The sequence below is a fragment of the Nelumbo lutea genome, chromosome 8 (genome assembly GCF_056320005.1).
Source record: "Nelumbo lutea isolate HS-2025 chromosome 8, American lotus-T2T, whole genome shotgun sequence".
Taxonomy (NCBI): Eukaryota; Viridiplantae; Streptophyta; class Magnoliopsida; order Proteales; family Nelumbonaceae; genus Nelumbo; species Nelumbo lutea.
This window is the reverse complement of record NC_142691.1, coordinates 26,242,203-26,269,598: the sequence shown is the minus strand read 5'-3', so window position 1 is coordinate 26,269,598 and position 27,396 is coordinate 26,242,203. Positions and strand designations below refer to the sequence as shown.

At 37.5% G+C, this 27,396-nt stretch overlaps 1 protein-coding gene across 1 annotated transcript; it reads left to right on the top strand.

Annotated features, from left to right (window-relative positions):
- The first annotated feature begins 6,487 nt into the window (after positions 1-6,487).
- Positions 6,488-24,769, top strand: LOC148843528 (monogalactosyldiacylglycerol synthase, chloroplastic-like). The gene is made up of 8 exons (XM_088956899.1): positions 6,488-7,371; positions 7,472-7,644; positions 19,226-19,387; positions 19,484-19,625; positions 21,160-21,384; positions 22,344-22,406; positions 22,490-22,564; positions 24,372-24,769. The coding sequence occupies exons 1-8, from the start codon at positions 6,874-6,876 to the stop codon at positions 24,609-24,611; spliced, it is 1,578 nt and encodes a 525-aa protein (XP_088813025.1). The 5' UTR covers positions 6,488-6,873; the 3' UTR covers positions 24,612-24,769.
- Positions 24,770-27,396: the final 2,627 nt, after the last annotated feature.

Below are 27,396 nucleotides of genomic sequence, written 5' to 3'. Positions count from 1 at the left end.
AAATCCTTACACCAGAATTTAAAGCAAAAATGTCCAACCTAGATGCAAGGCATATGCTCTAATATCCTGAAACAAATCATTTGCTTAGTCAAATTAGATAAACACAAACATTTTGTAAATCAAATAAGCTAGTTGTAGACCATTTGTCATAACTTACATGTTCAGTTAGTGTCAATTGTAGAAGCCACACATATAGGAGATGTAGCAGTTGCTTCAAGATCCAATTCTAAAACATAATAATGCACAACCAGAAACACATATTAGAAACAAAAACATATAGGAAAGGGAACAACTGCTTCTAGATTCGATTTTTAACTTACTTTTTGTTGTTGGAGCTTCTAACCAGTCTTACCCACAAATTAGAGCCTCCATTGTTTCTAGAAGTAATGAAGTACGATACTGATCCACTATTCTACCCCAGTACTGAATGTTCCCTTGGATGTTATAGTTGATATTGGAATTGCCAAAATATCGCATGCCAATCTAGAAAGCTTCGGAAATTTCAGACCATCAATTCGCCAGAATCTCAAAATATGAAACTCTTTACCTCTAGGAAATAGTTTTTTTCTTCAAGATAGAGATCCAACTCTGACTTTTGAGTCCCTAGACAACATTCTAGACACTCTTTAGTCAACCATTGATCAAAACCTCTAAAAAAATCTAAAACACCATGAATCCTCAATGGCTGAGATACAATACTAGAGCATACAAGTGACCTATCGTCTGTATCAAAACCCACATACTCTGAATATAGGTCATTCATTGCCTCTCTAACTCTTCTAACATGTCTCTCAGCAGTCTCTTTGTAAATGAGATTGTAGTAATATGTTACAATCTCCATCTTGAACCTGGGATCAAGTACAACGGAAATCGCAAGCACCAAAGAACATTCATCCCAATATTTATCATATTTTTGCTTCATTCTATTTGCCATTGAATGAACATACTCATGTTCGATATCTAGCCACTAAAGAAATAGAAGTTTGATTGTGCAAATATCAAGAAAAAATATATTTGAGGTTGGGGAAGTAGATTCTTATAGTCACGGTCGAGCTCGGCTAGTTGACAAAATGCTTCCTTCAACTCTAAAGCTATTATGTCCAACATATCATATGTGGAGTTATATCGCGTTGGACAATCACCAACCACCCCTTTCTTATGTTGTACTTTTGCTTGACTTCTTTCATTGTCAAAGTTTTGCTTCTTATGGGGTGTTAGTATTATATATATAACACTTTCTCGAATCTTATGCAACAATGGTGATATTTCTGTCAACCCATCTTGCACAATAAGGTTCAAGATGTGAGCAGCATGCCTCACATGAAATAAGTCACCATTTAATGGGAGTAAACCCTTAATACAAAGCCAATTCCTAAGCTCCCTAACCATAACATCGTTTGTTAGAGGCATTGTCAAATATTATAGAACATATTTTTTTTATCAATGTTCCAAGTCAACAACCTCTCCATAACAACTTGATATATATAGAGTGTTTCCATCATGGGGACACTTAGCTGTCATAAATGCAATTACTTTCTTCTTCAGTTCTCACCCATCATCTATAAAACGTGTTGTTAAATAATAATACCATAAATTCTGTTCTAAAGTCCACATATCAGTAGTTAAACTAATCCGACAATCCAAACCATCTAAGTATTTGTACAATTTCTCCTTTTCATCCATGTAAATCTTCATGACATCATTCTTTACTGTATTTCTAGAAGCAAACCTAAATGTCCATATTGTATTTCATGACACCCTCTGTACTCTGATGGTCTTAATGACCACCATGTACCTACAAGATTATTCAACATTCAACTTGCAATTGTAAGCTGTAGTAGTGAGCGCAAGTTGTCGGTGTTGCTTCTATTTCCTTTCTCTCTAACATGGATGAAGGGGTATTTTTTACTATGGTTTTTCTCTCAGTTCTTCTGCAATTGGATCCATTTATAATATATAATAATTTGAGTATTCAATGATGGCCTAATTCAAATTATAAATAAGGATTGAAATTTGAAATCCTCCCTACTCCCATTTACTTATTTCGCTTCTCCTTTTTGCTGGCTTTAAAACTTTAGTGCAATAGGGCACTAGTATGGAAAAGACATAAACTAGCTAGCTTGTAGGTCCTCTAAATTTGGAGAAGATTAACATACAAAGGGGGTAAAATAAAAATGAATTTATTTATGTTTTTAACAACATAGTTTCCTTTGGAAATTGAACAAGCAAACCAATCTTTTCTTTAGCTCAGTTTAGAAAGAGTACAAGTGCAAATATGTACAATGCAAAAACATACAAAATATAAGGTTTTGCACTCTACATATTTGCATTTGTACTCCTTCCAAACTAATCCTTTTGGTTTAAGGGGTAAACAAAAAATGAGTTTACTTACATTTTTTTAACAATTACAGTTTCCTTTAAAAATTGGATGGAACAAAACAATTAGTATTTTTTGGTTAAAAACTTTCTTATTTCCTCTAATCACACATTAAGAGTTTACATGAAAAATTAAGAAATTACATCTACATTGTAGATGGAAAAAGATGAAACAATAAAGGTCAAAAGTAGTAAGAAAACAATGTTGGAATCTTTGACAACACAGGAGGTGCTATGTCTATTGCTTTTCACAGTGGAAAGAGAGCAAGGAATAAAGAAGAAGAAAGAGAGGAGGAGGAGGAAGAAGAAGAAGAAGAAGAAGAAGAAGAAGAGAGAAAGGGCATATTTAGAAAATTTAATGAACAATTAACGATAGTTTTATCCTTCACTTTTTATTTGTTAGAGTTAATATTTAAAAGCCAATAGGGTATATATAAGTAGGTTTTGAAAGTACAAGGAATGTATAAATAGTTTCCTCAAACCTTATTTTATATATATATATATATATATATATATATATATATATAAAAGTAATTATCCCATTAGTTAATAACTTATTAATATTTAATTATTCAATAAATAAATAATTTATTCACACTAATTAAATAATTTATTAATGATTTCTTATTAAATGTATATTAATTATTAATTCTTTAATTTAATTTTAATTAATAAAAATTAATAATCCATTAATAGGTATTGAAGTGCTAATTACTTATTAATTAATTATGCTTTTTAAATTTTAAGCAATAACTATTCGTAAATAATAGAATAAAAATAACAAATGTTAGTGGAAAAAAATAATAATAAAATAGTGAAATCAATTAGAATGATTATTCCAATAACTACATATATAAAAAACATATTTATTGGAAGATGAGTAAACGCAACATGTTATTAGAAAGTCAAACACAAGATAGTACTTAAAATCAATTTAAACTTCCTACATACATGATGTATGCATTACTACAATATTAAAACTTAAAAATGTATTGCAATTATTTAAAAAAAAAAAGAGTAGATGACAACATACATAATAAAAAACAAAATGATAGGCATGCCTATATACCATAAATATTTTGTAATGTGACACTAACGGTCCACCTACTCGTGTCATTTAAAGGCAATCACCATGAATAACATAAAAAAAGCAAAAGGACGACTAAGATAAACTGGATTACTATGCACATAAGTATTTATTTCCTCAATAATAAATACTTTTGTTTACATAGGGAGTAACAAAAGTACAGCCTTCCAACCTCATATATTTTTATAAATCCAATTCTATAAGTACATCAAATTGAAATGCATTTAACTTCCATCTATTTCCATAAAACATTTCAACATATAAAATTATTTTATCACATACTTGTTATATAAATTTTCTAATTGTTCAAGCACACAACCACATCTATTATATTAAAGAAAACACTTGGCTAACTAGTATTTTTAATACTCAATAATAATAAATATTCTGCATTGATGGTGCCCATTTAGGAAGTATTCCTTTTAAACCATGTCAAGTATTCTTTTTATATGATTGTGGTTGTCTATTCTCTCAGCTTGCAGCCACACTGGTCTACTAGATAGGGAAAAGAGCAGCATGATGGGCTGATCTGTTGCATTGTAAATCTTATTTATTTCTTTCTAACACTGATGGGGTTTTCTACAAAGTCCAAAATGAATTAAGTTAATAAAGTGGTTTAGTTTATCCCATTCTTGGCCTTGTTTGTCTCCTAATTGGGTTGGGCCCCATCAAATGTTGCATTTAGATCTCATGCATGACCACCACTAAAACAGTAAAACCAGAGCCCGGGCCCACTCCCACTTGGTGATGTAAGTAATGCCAGTGCTAGTCTAGCTCTGGATGAAAACCCCAAAAGCCATGTTATTCAAATTCATTTGAATGTTCTTGTGGTTTCCTAGTAACCCATCAAAATTCATTGGGATCTCAATATCTACTTATGTTCTAGTTGTACAACAATTATTTGCTGCAGTTTGCAGATTGATTACTTGTGATGTAAGTAATGTGCAGTTTGCACATTTATAGTGTATTCCACGAATTGGGTGTTCATAGGGTTTTCTCTTTGAAAATATAGGGTACATCTCTGTAATTTTCCTTTTTTAATGATCATATCCAAGGTCAAAGCCAAGTTATTGGATGGGGGTTCTTCTTCTCTTTTCTTTTTTGGATAAAAGATAAATATATATTAACAGAAAAAACAACCACTGGGGCTAATACTTGGCCCCCAAACTTTTCAAATAAAATGTTTCTGGGTGAGGGCAAAGTCATGTTAACATTCAGGGGACATTCATTTTTGGGATTTTGAGAGGGGGGAAAGTTGGCCAATTGAATTGTGGGGACTAGTGAAAGTTTATTTTCCTACGTATCACTTAATTCATCTCCCAGGTGGGTAAGTTAACTTTCCCATATGGGATAAAGTTAATAACACTTGGATGGAAAAAAAAAACACCCCTTTTAATAATAAAAATTTTATAACTAAAATGATCATCATTTTATTTACCTAGAAAATAAAAGAACATGAGTAAATACACTTACCCAAATAAATGCGTTTATCCAGATAAATAACTTGCCAAAAAACAAATGAGGCCTTGATCTCAACCATGACCCAACTCAATATGTTGAAACCCCAATTTTAACTTTAACCTAACAACTATATTTTTTGGGGGGTTCACCCGGTCAATCCAATTTGTTTGGACTAAATTTTTAATATTGGGCTTGAACTAGAACAACTTATTTACTTTATTTTGTAGTATTACATTGAACAATACCTCAACCTTAGTTTAACGTGAAGTTAAATAGGATTCCTAATTTTAACCCTAACCTTTAAGAGAAACTTCAAACCAAACTTTTTGGATTGGATTCGAGATGGAACAATACTTCCCCTAAGTGCACCTACCCTTCATTCCCCATTCTCCCTCATCAACCGGTCTCCAAAGAGAAAAATTCCTGCAGCTTGGCGGTTGATTATAGCTATAATTATTTTTTATAAGCATTTAACTTGTTGTTTTCTTAGATAAATCTACTTACATTTATTCTCTTTATTAAAATATAATATCTAAAATAATAATTATATATATATATATAGTAAATAATATATAAACCATGAAAAACGTGTATGAACTATACATATTAAATTATTGACTTAGGTCGTACTTGAGTCGGACACCCTTGTGATCAAAAGTCAAATATGCACTCATACCATATTACCATGCAACACGATCGGGTCGGTATCAAGTTCAGTGTTGACCCGTCCACTCACCATGGACGGTGATGAACAGATTGATGGGGGATCCACATTTGTACATACCGGACGGTGGTGGATTACCTCTTTCGACCGTCCACCTTTTTAAATGGACCAAATATACTATCCACATCAACCGTACAGGCCACTCCTTGGTCCCCGCACGGGTTTGGGATATTTTGATCCGACCCGACATGCCATCAGCCCGATTAACCTTCCCCTTTCATTTGCAAGTTGCAACTAGGCATTTTTCCAGATCAAATTTGAAATTTGTTCCGAAGTGACGTGTTCTTTGTTGGATGGTGATTCTGTTTTGACCGTTGGATGACGAGGGATGGCAACCAAACGAAGGGCATAGATCATAGGATCTAAGCAGATTGTTGGGTATAAGGTCCATCTGAGGGCCACCCCGAACAAATGGATCCCACTACAATTGCATTGTGTGTGATTGTGAACTGGACGGTAGAAGTAGAAGTTAGAACAACATGGATGCTTTCACACTCACATGATCTTTGAATTGACTTGTTTCCAATACATCTGCTGATCTGCACCGTCCAAGGCATGGCCCACACGGGAAAGTCCAAAAACAGTTTTTAGATCATCCATTGCAATGGTTCATGATGGGTCCCATAAAAGAAAGGGCAGCTTTTTGACCATGGATTAGTGCCAGACGGGACTTTTGGGACATTACAAGGTGGGGTCGGTGTTGAATAAATTCCAATCTGATGACATAAAAGCTCTCCATATGAAAAATCTGAACCATTCAATACTTTTTGTGGGCCCAGTCTCTAGTCCCAGACTGTAATTATTTTTGAAATACACAGAGAAAATCACACCACAGTGGGGTGGGAGTTTTGTCTTCTCTGTTCTCTCCATGGATTCATTTAGAAAGGCACATGGCACAATTGAAGAATCTTCTCTTCACACCTATCCTCTCTCTGTGGTTCAATTCCACTGTCAGATTTCATCCCAACGCCTCTCCTCTCCTCTCCCTCCCCTTCTCTCTGAGAATCAACCACCTGCTAACTACCGTCTCCTGGTGTCTTTCTCCCGATAAAGTCACATCATTTCACCTTTGTTTGCACTTCCCCCTTTGCCCTTTTCTACTGCATTACTTCTATTTTGTTTTCTTCTGTTCCTTCTTTGGAAGTAATCCGTATTTAATTTCTTCACGACAAGGATTCCGATGGATTGATGGGTTGAGTTCCGATAGGACCTGCAATGCGAAACAATGCCTACTCCAGCTGTTGCTCAAGAACCCATAAATTTTTTCGATGTTCTATGCAAGTTGGATTGTTTTCCCTTAGATTCTAGAGGGTTTTATCATTTGGGTTCTGAAGGGTACTCTTCAAATTTGTCTAATTTCTTGCGTAGTGATGGATTTGGGGGTCTGGTCAGGGAAAAGAAGCCCAAGGTCGTGGCTTCTTTGGGTTTGGGCGGCGGTGCTTCAAGGGTACAGAGGATTTGGAGGGAGTTTAACAAAGCTGTTAGGTTGCACTGCGATAGAATCCCCATTGGTTTTGCTTCCATTGGTGTTTCGACTGGGGAAAACGGATTGAGAGAAGATGGGTGTGGTGTCTTGGAGGAGGAGGGGATGAACATGAACGGGGTTGAGGCGGAGAATCCAAAAAAGGTGCTTATTTTGATGAGTGACACCGGTGGTGGTCATAGAGCTTCAGCTGAGGCTATCAAAGCGGCATTTGATGAAGAATTTGGAGATGAGTATCAGGTCAGTTCGAATTTGTTATATTATGACGTTGGTTCTTATTATGTAGGATTTATTCCACCATTTGTTGATCATGTTCAGTGTGTTAGAGTGAATTGCGCAGGTTTTTGTTACGGATTTGTGGACAGATCACACCCCTTGGCCGTTTAACCAATTGCCGAGGAGCTATAGCTTTCTGGTGAAGCACGGGCCACTCTGGAAGATGGCATATTACGGGTCTGCTCCGCGGTTAGTGCATCAATCCAATTTTGCTGCAACTTCGACATTTATAGCTCGGTAAGTTTCTTCTTCCCTTTCTTTTAATACTACCAAAGAATCTTCTCGTTTTCTGTTTTCTTGGCATCAATAGGGAAACCAGATTGATAGTAATTGAAGCAGAACGGTTGGTAATTTTAACATGGGTATACTAAGAATGTTAGTATCCAGGTGCTCACATCATTGGACTGCAGCTGAGAACCTTAAACCTTTACCAGTTAACCAATACCTGAGATAGTAGTTGAGGGAAGTAGATGTGACAACTGACAACACACTCAGAATTCTAAGGGACAACCCAGTAAGCAGAAAATATGATTAGAGTCAACCATTTATCTATAATGAGTAACTTTTCACTCGATTTGTGGCATTGAGGCTGAAGTTGCAACTAGTTCTTAAGATTAGACATCAAGGATCTTTTATTTTGTTACTAAGAATGCCTTTCACAACTAGGCATATATGGTGAGTTGAGAATGCAATGACAAGACAACAATAATGCCTTAAATGATGTGCCTTGCCCCGCTATTTTTTTTGCCAAAAAAACCCCTTTTTTTGGCCTCAAACCCCAACTTTTAGCATTTTTATAAATAAAAAATAAAAACTAAAATGAAAAGTATAAATTAAACATAAAATAATACATACATATACATATATTACATCATAGTTGTCAAGGTGACGCCTAGGCGACAAAGCACCTTTTGAGACTTGCCTCGACTAATCACCAAGCAGTTCTTTACTTCCTACTATAAAATACTTTTTTGTTCATTATTTTTTTGAGATTATAATTATAAAATAGACATTATTAAGCTAAAATAATCATTTCGTGTGTTTATATACTAATTTCTTTTTATTGTTTTCTTATTTATTAGGGTTTAATCAACACAAACATTGCTAAATGCTGTATTGAACCCTCAAAGACTTCAACACCTGAACCAATAAGTAAGGAAGAACTTACAATTTTATCTAGTCAGCACATTTTATTCTTCCATATATTCTTCTTCTTCTACTTCTACTACTACTACCAATACTTTTTCTTTTATTCTTTTCCTATAACAAAAATAAGGGTTCAGCCCCTATATTTTTTGAATTTTATTTTCCTTCTTCTTTTTCTTCTCATGAATATGTTGATTTTCTATACTTTAATATGAACTTGATACTTTTCTTATGAAAATATGAATAAAATATTACATGTAGCCATATAATTGTAAATTATTTTATTAATAAAGCACATCTTTATACACATGCTGATATGTCACGGTCTGACCCGTTTGATCTGGATGGTTGAACTAGTGATCCATGACCCAGAGGCAAAAACGGTTCAGCCTTGGGTCAGTTTTTAAAACATTGGTTTCAATCCAAGGACCATCCCGTTGATCATATCATTAACCCATCTTTTGATTTCATTAGAGTTTGGTTGAAATATAGTAGTTATTATTGTTTTTTTAACGAGAGTAATTCCATTCTCTCTTTTTTGGCTGTGAATTTTTTTTGGGTCATCTTAATACCTTGTGGATTTATGTATAGAGGGATGCAAATAAGTTTTTGATTTGAAATACAAGACTTTAAAAAAGGTATATTTTACCATACCACACTATAAAAAATTTGTTTAAAATGGCATTTAGCTTCAAATACTAGACACAAAAATGTAAAGGTCGTTACCCAATGTTGGTTCTTGCTCTCTTTATGATGCAACTTGATCAAAGGATGCTTGCAGCCATATAATTGTAAATTATTTTATTAATAACTTACATGAATAAAATATTACATGTAGCCATATAATTGTAAATTATTTTATTAATAAAGCACATCTTTATACACATGCTGATATGTCATGGTCTGACCCGTTTGATCTGGATGGTTGAACTAGTGATCCATGACCCAGAGGCAAAAACGGTTCAGCCTTGGGTCAGTTTTTAAAACATTGGTTTCAATCCAAGGACCATCCCGTTGATCATATCATTAACCCATCTTTTGATTTCATTAGAGTTTGGTTGAAATATAGTAGTTATTATTGTTTTTTTAACGAGAGTAATTCCATTCTCTCTTTTTTGGCTGTGAATTTTTTTTGGGTCATCTTAATACCTTGTGGATTTATGTATAGAGGGATGCAAATAAGTTTTTGATTTGAAATACAAGACTTTAAAAAAGGTATATTTTACCATACCACACTATAAAAAATTTGTTTAAAATGGCATTTAGCTTCAAATACTAGACACAAAAATGTAAAGGTCGTTACCCAATGTTGGTTCTTGCTCTCTTTATGATGTAACTTGATCAAAGGATGCTTGCAGTCTAGTCACTTCTCAATGATTGCTAATGGTTTAGTGGTGGATTTTTTGAAGCTTTTAGAGGTCTTAGATAGGGTGACCTCCTTTTTCCTTTCCACTATACTTTGGTGGTGGATGGTTTGAGCAGGCAGATCTCTTGAGCTAATCAATTACAATTGTATAAAGGTTGGATTGTGGGGAGGGATAGGGTGATGGTAACCCATCTTTAGTTTGTGGATGATATCTTGATTTTTTGTGATGGAGAATGTAGGACAGTAAGTATATATTTTAGGCATGGTTTAAAATATCAATATGCCCTTGTGTATCGATATGTAGGACAATAAGTATATATTGTTTTTAGTTTTTTTTTTTTTCAAAATTTGGTTTTTGGGCATATTTTTAACCATATTTTTTATTAAAGAAAGAGTGGTTCCTGAAACCCCTTTAAAAAGGCGTATCATGAAGCCACTGATATGATACGATATGCCGGGGCGTATCATATCGAAATTTTGAACCTTGATTTTAGGGTAAAGAAGTAAATTTTCATTGATATGTATGGTAAGACTCAGAATAGATGGCAAAACGAAAGCCTCGCAGGGCAACAAAGGATCGCAGGCAAAACAGAATTGAGTTGGCCTCTTGAAGATAAAACATCCTAGCTTAACAAATTGCCTCACAAGGCTGTATCAATCGATCTCGCAAAAGTCACCTTGTTAGGCCATTAAATCTTGCCTCATGGGAGTCGTCTTGCTAAGTCATAATGATTTGCCTCGTGAAATTTGCCTTGGCAACGCCAAGTGACCGCCTTGCAAGAAATTGCCTCGTGAAACCTCAACCCCATGTTGTGACAAGTCCCTTGCTCAAACGGAACAACTTTCCTTGTGGAGGCATGCTCACTCTATAGACTCCACAAGGCACTCTCCATAGCTTGCCAGGAAGCCTAGTGAGCAGAGTATAATGATGGTTAAACTCCGGGAGTCAGACCTAGGGTTGTGCTTTAATCGCCTTGTGGTCCTAAAAGACACATGTTCCAAAGAGAGAAATCTATGGGATCTATCTCTGGGCATTACCTAAGCTAAGGATTATTTTAGAATTCTTAATTCATGCATGTAACCTTGTTCCCCTACTTCTATAAATAGTGAAACCCTTCTCTATGAAAAGGATTTGAACTCTAGCCCATTTGAGGTTAATTCCTATTTCCCATAACATCTTCCTTCTCTGCTTCCAAGACTCTAAGTCCATCCTTATACCTGTTGGCTTATGGGGAGAGTAATGGGGTTGAGAATTTGAAATTGGTGGCAAGCCTCTTTGAAAGAATGTCCAATTTGAAAGTTAATTGGAATAAGAGTATGATGGCTGGAATTAATGTTGAAGAGGTGGATTTGAGGTCTATGGAAAAAGTTTTGGAGTGTGAGAGTGGGGAGTGGTCTTTATGATATTTAGGGCTAACTTCTAGGTGACAATCTGAGATCAGTTAGCTTTTGGGCTCCGGTTGTGGATGGAATATAGAAGAGACTAGCTATGTGGAAGAGGAACTATATTTCACTAGGTGGGAGAATCACTTTGATCAAATCCACTTTGGCTAATCTCCCTGTTTATTTGTGTTGGTCTTTAGGATTCCTAAGGTTATGGTGAAAAGAATCGAGAAATTTATGAGGGTTTTCCTTTGGGAATGAGAGAAGTAAAAAAAAAAAAAACATTATTTAGTGAGGTGGGAGAAGGTGACAAAAAAGAAAAGAGGAAGGTGGATTGGGAATTGGTAATATTAGCAAAATGAACATCTCTATGTTAAGCAAGTGGCTTTGGCGCTTCCCCTTGGAGATTGAGGTTTTGATGTAAAGTGGTGTCTAATCGGGTAATGGATGGGATGCCAGTATTCTGTAAAGAGCTAACCTCACCACACCATGGAAAGTTATTTAAGGTATTCTCCCTTAATTTTTTGCTCATGTCAGGTATGATTTTGTGTCTGGTAATAGGATCAGATTTTGGGAAGATGTTTGGATTGGGGAGTCCCTTTTGAAAGATGTGTTCCCTTCTTTGTTTGCTCTTTCAAACCTCAGAGAAAGACCTGTTTTTTATTTCATTGTGTCCACCTCCTTGACTAGGTTAAATTGGAATTTGGGTCTAATAAGGAATCTTAGAGAGTCTAAGATTTCTTCAGTGTCTATCTTGTTAGGTCTCTTGGACTGTGTGGTCTATGATGATTCTGCAACTAATAGTTGGGTTTAGTCCCTCAACCCTTCTGGTTTGTTTTCTTGTAATTTTTCTCCTCTCTTGTTACCACTTCTCCTTTCTTTCTTGTAAGAGAAGTGTGCTGTGTTCCAACTCCCAATCCCCCCAAAAGTCATTACTTTTTGCTAGGAAGTTCTCCATTGGTGCATCAATACTTGTGATAAGCTGCAAAGGAAAAAACTAAACTGTGTCTTGTTCCCCCACTGGTGTATCTTGTGTAAGTTGAATGGCGAGACTGCTTACTTTCTCTTAATCTCTTGTCCCTTTATTTGCTGTATTTGGGAATGGTTTTGCTCTTTTTTTGGCTGTAGGTGGACCCCCCTGCTAGTTTGGATAGGCTGTTCAGCCCATCCTTTCTGAGGAGCACAAAAAAGGGGCAGAATTATCAGGAGATGTACAAGGGAAGCAATGAAATAGTAAGGAGACAATTATTGAATTAGTAACCTTAAGAGTGGCACATTGGGTGAAGACTTTGAATCTGTTTTCAGATTTTACAATGGGGGACATCTTTAGGAATTGGGGGACAATAGCGGACTCCTTGAGGAAACAAAAGTTCCTTGAGGTTTGGTCACCCTCAATTGGTGGTTGGATGGAGTTAAATTTTGATGGCAGTAACTTGGTCAATCAGGAATTCAGGGTGCTAAGGGATGAGGGTGGCAACATATGTGGATTGTATTTGGGTCCAATTGAAAAAAACTAAAGAAATGGGATTTACAAGGTTGGTGATTGAAGGGGATTCTAAGATAGTAATTAGATGGTTTAGAGGTGTTCATAAACAGTAAAGGTACTGGGCTCAATTGTAATAGAGTGGGGTTGCTTACTATTTTTTTTTTTGAGAAAAAGTAGGGTAATTGTATTAATGAGTATAACTGTAACACATTACAGCCTTTGGTCCACAAAACTTCATGTACAGCCAGCAACTATACGAAAAGTCAACAAAAAACCGGTCTCTCCCAAATACATACAAGAGACCCCCAACTAAATCAAGTAAACAAAAAATCCAAATCAAAGTATTGTAATGGGTTGTCAACGCACAACTCAGAACCCATGTTCTCATGCTTGTCTGCCCAAGAGTTTACTATAACATCAAGCAATGGACTCGCTATACATAAAAATATGATATAGTTATCATTTAATGGGATATTGTACCAATGTCCATGTCCAAGATTTTAGGAATGGGGATTTTATCCTTGTATCTTGCATTCTGCTGTTTCTATTTGTATCTGGGCACCATGAATGCAGTCTATCAGTTGAAAATTTTATTTAGTTCTGAACCAAGATGTTAGCTTTTCATGGTATGGAGCAGTTCCAAAGTTTTGTTTAACGAGGATACTTTTTCCATCTCCAAATATGTGGTCAAAAAGTGTAAATTGTGAAAGTAGTGTTGAACTTTGACCTGCCCTAGAATTCTGTCTTGTTCGTTGACTGTAAAGTAAAGTAAACAACAAGAAGTAGGAGAGGAAAGAAGAAGAGAGAAAAGAGAGGAAAGAGAGAAAGGCTGGTTCAAATTAGAGAAAATTTATCCCTAGATTCGGCCAGACCTGTTATTATATTATTAACTTATTGGAAAAGACTTGAGTGCCCTTCTTTAAGTAAGAGGCACTCGAACAAACATAACCGTACACATCAACATTCTCAACACGTACAAAGACTGAAATACCCCTTCACTAACACCACTAACACTCCCCCTCAAGCTGGTGAGTATATATCATATAATCCCAGCTTGTTACATATGTAGTCCACTCTCCCCCGACTCAAACCTTTTGTAAACAAGTCTGCCCACTGGTTTCCCGTACTAACATATGTAGTTTCTATCACCCCATTCAGCACCTTCTCTCTCACAAAATGACAGTCAACTTCGATGTGCTTGGTTCTTTCATGAAACACTGGATTGGAAGAGATATGAACCACTGCCTGATTGTCACAATAGAGCTTCATTGGAGTATTGATGCCATATCCTATCTCCTGTAGAAGGTTCCTCAGCCACACTAATTCACAAGCAGTATGTGCCATGGCCCTATATTCTGCTTCTGCACTGCTTCTTGCCACAACTGTTTGCTTCTTACTTTTCCACGTTACCAGGTTACCCCCTAGAAAGGTGCAATAGCCCGTGGTAGATCGTCTATCAGACATAGAACTTGCCCAATCAGCATCGGTGTATCCTTCTACTACCAGTTTTCCACCACTCCTGTACAGCAAACCACGACCAGGACCTCCTTTTAGATACCTCACAATCCTTAGCACTGCATTCCAATGTGGGACCAAAGGTTTCTGTATGAACTGACTCACCACACTAACCGCAAATGAAATATCTGGCCGGGTAATGGTTAGATAGTTTAGTTTGCCTACAAGTCGTCGGTATCTGCCAGGGTCTTCAAATACTTCACCTATATCACTGCTCAGCCTCGTATTTGTTTCCATAGGTGTCTCAGCCGGTTTAGTACCCAACAATCCTGTTTCTTCTAGTAAATCAAGCACATATTTCCTCTGACACAAATTAATGCCATGCTTAGGTCTTGCTACCTCTATGCCCAAAAAGTATTTCAACTTGCCAAGGTCCTTCGTCTGAAAGTGTTCCTGTAGGAATGCCTTCAATCTGTCAATGCCCATTTTATCATTCCTAGTCACAACGATATCATTCACATACACCACCAATATTATTGCCTGCCAAAGAGTCAAAACTGAAGACAGATTGATCAACTTGGCACTGTTTCATACCAAACTTCTTGACCACCTCACTGAACCTACCAAACCATGCTCGAGGGGATTGTTTAAGTCCATAAATAGCCTTCTTAAGTCTGTATACCTTACCATCCTCCCCCTGAGCAACAAACCTGGGTGGTTGCTCCATGTAGACTTCCTCGAGCAAATCACCATGCAAAAAGGCAATTTTGATATCTAGCTGATGGAGAGGCCAATCATACATAGCTGCAAGGGAGATGACGACACGAACTGACCCTATCTTAGCAACCGGGGAGAATGTCTCTGTGTAGTCAATGCCATAGGTTTGGGAGTACCCTTTGGCAACCAGCCGTGCCTTCAGGCGCTCAACACGACCATCTGGCAAGTACTTAACACTATACACCCACTTACAACCGACGGCCTGCTTCCTAGGAGGAAGAGCGGTGAGATCCCAAGTGTGATTATGATGCAGAGCAGAGAGCTCTTCTTCCATAGCACGACACCACTCTGGAGAGGTAAGGGCTTCCTAAACATCCTTGGGAACAACCACGGAGGATAATAAAGATATGAACTGGCGATGGGAGGTGGAGAGGTGGGTAAGTGAAACAAAATTGGAAATAGGGTGAAGGGTGCAAGTACGTTTACCTTTCCGGAAGGCAAGAGGAAGATCTAGGTCAGAGGCTTGTGTCGGAGCTGGAGCTGGATCTGTCAATAGTGATGAAGCTGGAGGAGCTGCAGCCGGTACACGCGGGCGATGTGTATACACGTGACGGATGGGTGGACGGTCAACGAACGGTGGCATCGGAGGCAAGGACGTAGGCATGACTAGAGCCAGAGGAGGTGGATCAACCACAGGAAGAGGAAGAGGAGGTGGTGATGTGGAGGAAGCAGCAGCACCGGATCCCACGAAGAACGGAGTAGACTCGAAGAATGTAACATCAGCACATACCAAGGAACGACGAGAACTGGGATGATAGCACTTGTACCCTTTCTGAGTTCGGGAATAGCCAAGGAAGATACACTTAAGGGAACGTGCATCTAACTTGTCAGTCCCGGGACCTAGATTATGAATGAAGCAGACACACCCAAATACCCGAGGAGAAAGCGGAAACGGAGACATGTTGGGGAATAAGACACTAAAAGGAGAACGACCATCAAGGATAGACATGGGCATCCGATTAATTAAGAAACAAGAGGTGAGCATTGCATCGCTTCAAAAGGTTTTGGAAACATTCATGTGGTGCATGAGGGAGCGTGCCGTTTCTACAAGATGGCGGTTCTTTATCTCAACAACCCCATTTTGTTGCGGAGTGTAGGTACATGAAGTTTGGTGTATAATGCCATGTTGGTCCAAGTATTCTTGAAAAGATGAAGACAAGTATTCACGACCATTATCAGAATGGAAAATTTTGATGTGAGCACCAAATTGATTGCGGATCTCAGCATAAAATTTCTGGAAGATGGCAAATAATTCACTTCTTTCTTTCATTAAATAGAGCCACGTCATTCTTGAACAGTCATAAACAAAAATAACAAAATATCGGTATCCATTATATAACATCACTTTATAAGGACCCCAAACATCTGAATGAATTAAAAAAAAAAAAGACTCGACACACGGTTATCGACCCTAGAACGAAAGGGAACACGATGGTGTTTCCCAAATTGACATGACTCACAATCTAAAACAGAAAGTTGACTCAATGAAGGGACTAAGGACTGCAACACTTTCAACGGAGGATGACCAAATCTACAATGCCACTAGAGAGGAGAAATGGATGACTGAAGGGCCGTTGATGTTCGTCCACTGCCATCAAGATAATATAGTCCATCGGCTTCATGTCCTCCACCAATCTTCATCCCTATCTTGAGATCTTGAAAAACACACATAGAAGGGTAAAATGTGATGGAGCTCTTAAGGGACTTGGTCAGCTTACTAACAGACATAAGATTAAATGGAAGCTTAGGTACATATAAAACAGATGATAGGGATGCAGGGTCTAGGTCAACATTACCAACACCACAGATAGATGATGTGGAGCCATTAGCAAGGATAACAGATTGTGATGTTGAGCAATGAGTGAGAGATGGAAACACACCTAGAGTTCCCGTCATGTGATCGGAGGCTCCAGAGTCAATAATCCAGGGGTTGGGTGTGGATGCCAAACAAGCTATACCTGAGTGTGCAAAGGAAGCCGTGTTCTGTTACGACTTGGATTGAACAGACCTCTCATACTCATCCCAAGGAACACTCACCATCTCCTTGCCTGGACCATCTGAGGGAGTAGAAGGCATTGGGTCAGCTGACCGGTTCTCCTGTCTAGAGCTGAAACTGGTGTCACTAGTCATGGCATGGTTGGCCCACGTCGAGGGAGGACCATGTAAGTCATAGCAGTAGTTAATGGTATGTCCATCCAAACCACAATGAGTACACTTCCGTGGACCCGGGCCACGTCCTCTACCACAAGCTCCCCCTGAATCTCTGCCTCCAGTAACGACCACCACCACGGATATGTGTAGATCCACCACTACCACTCCTTCCAAGCTGGGCTCCTCGAGCCCCACTTCTGCCACCTCGACCTCTCGACACTGCAAATGCTGATTTATCGGAGACATTAGAGTCCATAGATCCAATGGAAGCCCTCTGAAGATGAGCAAACACCTTCTCTAAAGATGGAAGAGCAGATCCCTCTGTATCTGGGCTCGTACTGGTTCATACTCAGACTTCAGCCCCACCAGAAATCGTGTCACATCAAGCTGCTCTCGCTGTTGCTGTTGAACTTTGACATTTGAAGTGAGAGGATGATAGACATTTAACTCATTACGGATATTCCTCACACTGGCATAGTACTCCTCAAGGCTCTGATTTCCCTATTACAGATTGAAGTATTCCTGATATAGTTGATATACCCTAGTGGTATTATCCTGACCTGAATACAGTTTCTTAGCATGATCCCACACCTCTTTGGCTGTGTCAAGAAATATGAAGTTCACACTGATTTTGGGTTCCATACTGTTCCACAACCATGTAATGATTTGTGCATCTTCCTGTTCCCAGTCTTCATACTCCTGAGAATTAGCGGGGGGGTTTCTCCTCTCTTATATGCTTCACTTTCTTCTTCGCCTTTAGAAAAACCTCTACAGACTTGGCCCAAGGGACATAATTCTCTCCATTCAGTTTGATGGAGGTCATTTGGACATTCAGGTGGTCAGTAGATATCATGACACTAGGTTTACTATCACTGTTATCTACCATTGCCGAACTCCCTTATCACTGAATTCTGAGCACTGAATTATGAGCACTACACACTGTACACTACACACACACTTCACCGAAATCTGCACACTGATTTCAACAATAATAAATGCTGAGAACTGCAACACCACAAACCCTACTCACTGATTTCAACAGTATTAAATGCTGAAAACTGCAACACCACAACCCCTACTCACCGAAGTCTACACACTGATTTCAGCGATATCAAATGCTGAAAACCACACTTGTAACACCACCAACCCTAATCCACAACTACAGGAAGTTTCACCATTAAGTAGACACTATTGCCCTTCGAATCACACACAAACCAGAATAAACCCTAGCATAAACCCTAGCATACTGCAATCTGAAAACCCATCATGCGAACTGTACTACACCTCTCATGTATTCCATAACAGAAAAATATGCATAAAAAAAAACTTTACCTCATCGCCTGAAGGCCACACGAAGGGCTGAGACACCACTGCACCACACGTACCAGCCCTAATTAGGGTTTAGAAACCACAGCAACCAATCACCAACGACACAATCGGAGGCATAGGAATCTCCTAGGGAAGAGGGCGATCACTCATTTTCAGCCATTTTCCCAGTCTCCAACTCACAGCTGAGAAACCCAAGAGAAACCCTAATTTGAATGCGCAGAAGACAGAATTCTAGCAAGTGTGATTTGGTGAACCTCGCTCTAATACCATGTTGAAGTTTGACCTGCCCTAGAATTCTGTCTTGTTCGTTGACTGTAAAGTAAAGTAAACAGCAAGAAGTAGGAGAGGAAAGAAGAAGAGAGAAAAGAGAGGAAAGAGAGAAAGGCTGGTTCGAATTAGAGAAAAGTTATCCCTAGATTCGGCCAGACCTGTTATTATATTATTAACTTATTGGAAAAGACTTGAGTGCCCTTCTTTAAGTAAGAGGCATTCGAACTAACATAACCGTACACATCAACATTCTCAACAAGTACAAAGACTGAAATACCCCTTCACTAACACCACTAACAAGTAGTATTTCTGTTAAAAGTTTTCCTTTGACCTTCTCACTAGGACCTCTTATTTCAGTTCTTGAAAGTCAGATCTGGGCTTCTGGCAGTGATATATTACTAAGTTCCATAGCCCATTTTATAAATGTCTGTTGATTCTTTGTTGTATATTTACAGGGAAGTTGCAAAAGGACTGATGAAATACCAGCCAGATATTATTATCAGTGTGCATCCTCTGATGCAACATGTTCCTCTTCGTATACTGAGGGCAAAGGGTCTTCTGAAGAAGATCGTATTTACTACAGTTGTGACAGATTTATGCACTTGCCATCCTACATGGTCTGATCTACATTTGTAGTTAGTGTTCCTACAACCCAATTGCTTATTTGTCTTGTGATGTTGTATATCTCGTATCTTTTCACTGTTCTTTTTCAGGTTTCATAAGCTTGTCACAAGATGCTACTGCCCCACGACAGAGGTGGCAAAACGAGCAGAAAAAGCAGGACTTCAGCCTTCCCAAATTAAAGTTTATGGCCTCCCTGTGCGATCTTCTTTTGTCAAGCCTGTTCGGCCCAAGGTTGATGATCCTTCTTTCTGTATGCATCTGTTGCTTTTATTACCACTGTATTCTATCTTTCTTGCATGCAGTGTCTTAAGAGGAGATCTAAGGCCCATGTTGGGCAGATCATAAGAGCAATTTACTGCTTATGTTCAACACATGGTGTCTCTTGTTAATATATCCAGATATCTCAGTATGTTCAACATACTCGTGTCAACATGATATAATACCTGAATATGACACTGGATACTGCATGGATACTTTTATGTAACTTAAGTTGTTATTTTCTATCCTGCATGGTTGCTTTGCCAACAAAAATACATGAAACCTATACCAATTTTGAACTTTCACTATATAACCTTTATAAATGTCAGAACATTCAATTGAGTGAAGCATAATCATCTAAGAGATAAATAGGTTTAAAACTAAAAGCACAGTATCAGCAGAATAGATGAGATATTCACGCTCATGTTTTGCCTTGGACTTTGAGAAGTGAAGTGTCTTATCCACTTTTCCCATATTAGTGTCAGTTTCATTGTCCTATCTGAGCTAACAAATTGAACATGTTACTCATTTGGATTCTTACATAGGCTAGTTCAATTACGATTAGCTTTTGCTAGAGAAAGTTGTCAAACATCTTGCCATAGTTTTCAAGGTCCCAAGGTATGGCTAGGTAATAGGGGTGCCTTGTTGCCTAGTTGCACTAGGTGATAGACTTTAAATAAAAACCATGAATCTAGGGTAATTCCCTAGGTTCCATAGCAACCAGTAATCTTTCAGTAGCAATTTTCTATAATCTTCATAAAAAATGTATAAACCATATTAAAACATAGAAAACCAACATATTTATGAGAAGAAAAGGAAGAAAGAAAAGAAGGGGCTGAGCCCTTGTTTTTGTCCTAGGAAAAGAAGAAAAGAAAGGGTGAAAGAAGAAGCAGAAATTTGATGATTGAACAAAATGTTAAGTTCTTCCTTGCTTATTGGTTCAGGATTTGAAGTATTTGAAGGTTCAAGACAGCACACCAACATGTGTATTGATTGAACTCTAACAAATAAGAAAATATTAATAAGAAACTAGTATTTTAACTCACAAATTGAATAATTTAGTTTGATAACGTATTTTTTTTTTATTATAATCTCAAAAAGTTAAGAATATGAAAGTATATAAGAGCACCATGTACAAATTACAAAATAGAAAGGTGACCCTCCATAGGCACCTTGTCACCTTGACAACTATGGATCTTGCTCTCCAATGAAGTATTCGGCTCTGTGGTCCAATACAGGTATCTATTGTTCCCAATGATAACTATTTTGGAGTCTCATACTATGGTTCTCTCAAAACCATGGAGGGAAAATAAAGGCCTGATAACCACCCTATAATTAACCTGCTTAGATTAATCATACTACCTGATCCATCGCATACTTCTGGTTGTAGAATCGGTTGGCTATGTGATTACATTAAATTTTGCTCAGATTTTGTTTCTTCAATTGTTACTTTATATTTGATTGAATTTAATGTTGAGCTTCCGTGTATTTTCTTGTTTGTAACTAGGTTGAGTTAAGGAGGGAACTAGGAATGAATGAGGATCTTCCTGCTGCGTTACTGATGGGTGGTGGAGAAGGCATGGGCCCTATTGAGGATACTGCTCGGGCTCTTGGAAATACATTGTATGATGAGAGTCTTGGGGAACCGGTTGGCCAGATTCTTGTGATTTGTGGCCGTAATAAAAAACTTGCAAATAGATTGCTTTCAATTGACTGGAAGATTCCTGTTCAGGTATGTCTAAGATCAATTTTCATAAACATAGCAGTTCCTATGTTCCCACTTGATATTATAAATGACCTCAACTTTGAATTTTAATTTTAATTTCAATTAGAGGTGGTAATTGGTTAGTCAAATTATTTAAATATTGTGATGTGTTGAGGTTGAGCAATGAGAAACTTACCTGAATTTAAGTTGGGTTGAGGCACCGTCAACCTGAAGCCAGTCCTTTCAGGTTTACATCTTTTTCTAAAAGCCGATTCAGGTTCAGTTAGGTCAAAATTTCAGACCTAAAACCAAGGAAGATTTAAACCATATTTAGATTGTTCACTCTGAACCATGGACTATTTTGGTTGGGGGGGGGGAGGTACAGACCAATTTGGAGATACCAATTAGAACTTTTATATCTATTTACATTACCCTAATTGCCAATTTATACATTAGATCTTGCAAAGTCCCATGTTTTTTCAGATAATGCAACCTTAGTGTCTACTTGGATAGGGTGCTGATGCTAGAGCTATCTCTCTATGCTACCTCCACGATACAAAAGGGAAAGATGGATTCCACAGAGGGCACAACTGCTCTCTTAAGGAATCCTTTCTTTCTATGAAGTTTTAATCCTTCATCCCCCCATATGAGACTGATATAACAACCATCTAAGCCAGGATATGATTAGACTATTCATGGGCCACGCCGGGCTCGGGTTGAGATTTTGCAAGAATTTGAATGGGCCTAGCCCAAAGCCTGAGCCCGAAACACTGTAAAATGTTATGGGCTGAGCCCGAAGCCTGGCCAGTGAACATGCCTAGATATGATGGTGGACCAACTTATACAATTTGTAATATAGGAAATTAAGATAGAAATGTAATGATAAATGGTTCATTATTATCTTATTGAATTAGGTGTTTCATATATTACCTCTTTTTGTTGCAACAAGTGGCTGCCTTACACTAGAAGATGGAACTCATTTTCAGGTTAAGGGATTTGTTACTAAAATGGAAGAGTGCATGGGGGCCTGTGATTGCATTATTACAAAGGTAAATTCATCATATATTTGGAGTTTTTTTTTTTTTGACATTTTGTCCATATTGTAGTTATATTTGTGAACTGTTATATGTAGGCGGGACCTGGAACTATTGCAGAAGCTATGATACGTGGCCTGCCTATAATTCTTAATGATTATATTGCTGGGCAGGTAAATTTTGGTTTTACTTTATTACCTTTACATTACTTAGGGTTCTATTTGGATTCTGGGATGGAGTTGGAAATCAACACAAAATTCTAGGCCATCAAAATGGTCTCCCAAGAGGAAAGAATTAATCATGGTCATCCAAGCAATGCACCAAGATTTTAATTAATCTATGTCATTCAAGTAAACTACCAAGCTTTCTAAAATATCTAAGCTAAATAAAGTAATGTACCATATGACACCTGAAATCTGGGCCTCAAGGTGGCATCCTAAAATCAATCAACTAATTCCAACCATCCAAATGATGTACCAAAATTTCATTTAATCAAACCCAACCGGATGATGTAACCAACAAGGCCAAAGATCTAGTCCATCAAAGTGGGTTCCTATGATCAGTGAACTAATCTCAACTATCCAAGTGATATACCAAAGTTTCAACTTAATTGGGTTGTCCAAATGTTGTATTGAATCAACCCAAAAATTCAGGCTATCAAACTGGTCTCCCGAGAGCAAAGAATTAATTTTGGCCATCCAAACATTGTACCAAGATTAATAATCTAGGAAATTCAAGTAAACCAAACTAAAATTTCCAAGAATTATATGTCAAAGTGATGAACGAAATATAAGCCAAGATCTGGACCATCAAAATGACCTATTATCAGTCACATAGTTGTGAAGGCAACTAGGTGCTGACAAAGGGTTGTCCTGCCTAAATGCCATGAAATTTTCCATATGGTGCATGCCCAATGAATTCGGTGCTTCCCTAGGCAATAAGGCAGGCACCTAAAGCCAAGCTGGGTGCTTCATAAATTTTTAGTATTTTTATATTGCAAGTTTATAATTAGAATAGGTCCTGCTACACTAATCCATTTTTACATCTTATTTACTACCTAGTTTTTATTATTGTTTTTTGTTAGGGTTTAATCAATGCTCAGACTATAATAGAAACTCAATTAATTGAACTTTGGATACTTGGTCTTTCTTCTTTTCTTGGACTAACACAGGGGCACCACCCATTCTTCCTGCATTTTTGAGTATTTTTCTGAGTTTTCTTCTTTTTCTTGGATTGAAACAAGGTCTCTGCTCCTCATAATCTCATTCTTCTTTTCTGGCCTTGCTCCCTTCTTTTTATAGGAAAAATATGGTGGCAGACACCCCTTATTTTCTGGGACACAAACAGGGGTTGCTCTTCGTCTTCTTTGTTCTTCACTAGTTTATTTTTTTTATATAGTTGCTTTACTGAATTCTTATTATTATATTGCAATGTTATATGTAAAATATTGGAATTCATTATTATCATCTAAGCCTTTTCCCAACTATATGGGGTTGGCTTCACGAATCCTGTTTTGCCATTCTAGTACCATGTCTTTCAGGCAGCAATGTCTTTCTTTTCATGGTTATGATAATTTTCTATGTTTCAATATGAAATTTGTAGTTATTTGATGAATAGTTTTGCTAACTGTTAGTATAGATGATAGTTCCATGCAAAACACCATTGCTTGGTATAATGGTAAAATCTCAGGCTGGTTAGTGTAATGTGTGTTCAAGTCTACAAGCAGTCACTTTGTGCAAGAAATTGTCAACAGTTATGTCTTCAGTATCCCGTCCCAAGACCCCACATATCTTGGACCAACATTGGTTAATGGCCTTTTATTTTCAAAATCCATTGCCTTGGCACCTTGACAACTATGATTAATCAATTAATCTGGAACGTTTGCCCTGTTCTGTTAATGCTTCAATGTGCATGCATTCTGAAATATTTGCCCTGCTAAGTTAAAGCATTTAATACTGAGATTAACTTTTAATTTTGCAGGAAGTTGGAAATGTGCCATATGTGGTGGAAAATGGATGTGGGAAGTTCTCGAAGTCACCAAAACAAATAGCTAATATTGTTGCTGAATGGTTTGGTCCAAAGGCTGATGAGCTCAAGGCCATGTCTCAGAATGCATTGAAACTAGCACGACCGGATGCAGTTTTTAAGATTGTTCATGATCTTCATGATTTGGTGAGGCAAAGAAGTTTACTTGTACCCCAATATTCTTGTACAACTTAATTACACCCCCCCCCCCGCCGTAAAATAAAAAAAGAAAAAGAAAAGAAAGGAAGAAAGAAAATATCAATTTTGTTGATCTTCTAGGTGGAATGTTACTTGTCATCAAACTAATTTGTGTTTCTTAATCTTGTGTCTGTGCCTCTACTTTTCTTCTATTCCGAGATCTGTAAAGTTGTTTTCTGCTTTGTGCATGTCGAATACACCATCTTTGTATCAATTTGCATGCTTAAAACATCATCAGTTTTCTCAAACTCTGAAATAACAATAATTTTCTGAGCGAAACTATAATCTGAATAACTAGAGTGAAGGGGTCAAAATTCAAGACTCTTGGATGAAGCCACGAAGGCAATGTCTCTGGCTTTCTGCTACACATTCTCAAATGTGATTGAATGCTTGGTCAAAGGTGAAGACATTTCAGTTGTTGATGGAGTTTGTGATCATGGTGTATGAAATTTGCTCTGGAAAATAGAACATGGTCATTTAACTGTAAGTCTGTAACAGTGTAACGTGTTGCAGAACTCCAAAGAACATGGTCATTAACTTTTAAGTTTCCTAAATTTCAATGTAGCAATATGACTGTAAAAAGATGGCAAGAGAATAGCCCACAAGCGTATTTCTTCCACCAATAAAGCTTAACACTCATGAAATTTCCTGTCCAAATTAATTGCTCCAATTTTTTAGCTCCTGCTCACTGGAGTCTAACTTGGCATCAAGTGAACCATACCCAAGTGGTTTCATTTCTGCAGCAACAGTTACCAAACGAAGTCGACATTGTGAGGTCTCTGTGTTTAACAGTTTAAGATTGTCTTAATGCAGCCAAGTGAACTCAGACCCAAATGCCCATAAGGTCATCCATGCTAACACTCAGCAATAAACCACTTTTTCTTAGCAACTTTCATGAGATAATTAGAACTCTGTAACAGAGAAAATGCTGTGTGCAGGTAAATTCATGAAGCATGATATTAGAATTAATAGTTTCATTTTTCTATTGTATTAGATTTATCCATGGTCAAAAGCAAAAGCTTATCCAAACATAGTTCACCATTTGACAAAAGAAAACTGCTGTTTGTTTCTCAAATTTAGAATATTTTATTAGTGTTTCCATCTAAATGGGAAACTCTTGGGTGGCATTGACAGTCAAAGACGGGTCATTTTTGACAGGGTTGTAGTCCCACATCAGGTCTAATTCTAAGTTTGGATTTGGGATTTTAAATAGAGTAGAGTTCATGATGGGCATTAGTTCACCATTTATGTTCAATGGTGCAATGGTAAGTATTTTTGAGCAGTAGAACCTCCTCCATGCTTTTTACCAAGCTGCAATAGACACAAAGCTTGGTATGACTTTTGTTGAATTGGGCCGATTTCTAGTTATTGGGCCCAGTTATTTAGCTCTTATTTTTTAAGTTGTTAATTTAGGAAGTTGTTGGGCTTTAGGCCCATTAGCTTATGTTTTTAAGTTGTGACTGTTCTACTACTTTAGTAGCTGCCCTACTAAGGGAATTCTTGCAATCTCTTATTTTTTCAAGTTAAGTATAAAATAAAATGAGGGGTTGGCGGCCAGACCTAATTCAATTTTGATTGACATCCTATTTTTTCTTTCTTCTCTTTTCTTCTCCACTGCTAAAACTCTTTATCTTCTTCCTCTTTCTCATCACAAGGAATTCATCTAGATTTCCAAACAGTGATTTTTACTTGGTATCAGAGTAGGCCGAAGGTTTTTTGAGTTGTTCTCTCATGCAGCCCTAGATCGGCTGACTGCATGATGATTTAAGAGGCTGATCAAAGATCTCAGGTAAGCCTAGTTTTTGGATTTTTTGGTGGATCTGTTTTGCCCTGTAAATGGTCTAGGGTTTCTTATCAAAATCATGAAAAATTGGAGAAAGGGGGAGAGTCATGTTTCTGTTGCACTCTTTAGTTTTGACCTAGGAAGTGGGACCCTAATTTTTTAGGGTTCCTTGGAGTTTTCTATAAGGGGCGGTTCAAGTCCTACCTGATTTGGAGGTTTTTAGAGAGAGCGGTTACCTCTTCTCTCTCTTCTCTCGTCTTGTAAAAAATGAATATTTTGTGGGAAGACCATCTAGGGCACCAAAAGGGTGTCGTTGGTACCAAAAGTGATTTATTTGATATTCTTGCATATTACAGTAATCTTCTATCCCCTTTTTGAGAAGTATGGAGGGTAACAAAGTTGGAAACAAGCCCGGGAGTGAAATGAGACCAGTGATAAGGAGGTATTGGAGACCTTTTTGGGGTTAAAACCATTATTACAGTTAAGTTGGATGGTTCAAATTACTTAGAATGGTCACAATCTGTAAAGATGGCCATTGTGCTATGGGAAGTTAGGGTATATCATTGGTGAAGAAGTGAAACCCAAAACTAACAGCTCCTGGTGGGTACAGGAGAACTATATGGTGATGACTTAGCTATGTAATTCCATGCTGCCCCATATAAGTAAAAACTTTTGTAGGCAAATACAACTAAGGAAATATGGGATGGGATTGCAGAAACCTATTTACAAAGTGAGAATGTTGCTAGGATTTATCAGTTGAGAAATCAAATTATTGCTACAAGATAGGGAGATAGACTTATTGCTGTTTACTTTTTAGCCCTTAAAACCCTGTGGCAGGAGATTGACCATTTGGAGACAGTTGGTTGGGAAACCACTAAGGATGCAACTACTTACTAGAAGCTCCTAGAGAAGTATACGGTGTTTGAATTTCTTGTTGGCCTTAACCCCGAATATGATATTGCAAGACAACACATTCTTTCTAGGGACAATGTTACTTTC

Excerpts from the sequence above, each read along its gene's own strand:
- LOC148843528 (XM_088956899.1), top strand. The coding sequence starts at position 6,874 with ATGCCTACTCCAGCTGTTGCTCAAGAACCCATAAATTTTTTCGATGTT. Across the intron at positions 21,385-22,343 it reads ACTGGAAGATTCCTGTTCAG|GTTAAGGGATTTGTTACTAA; the intron begins GTATGTCTAAGA and ends ACTCATTTTCAG. Across the intron at positions 22,407-22,489 it reads GTGATTGCATTATTACAAAG|GCGGGACCTGGAACTATTGC; the intron begins GTAAATTCATCA and ends TGTTATATGTAG.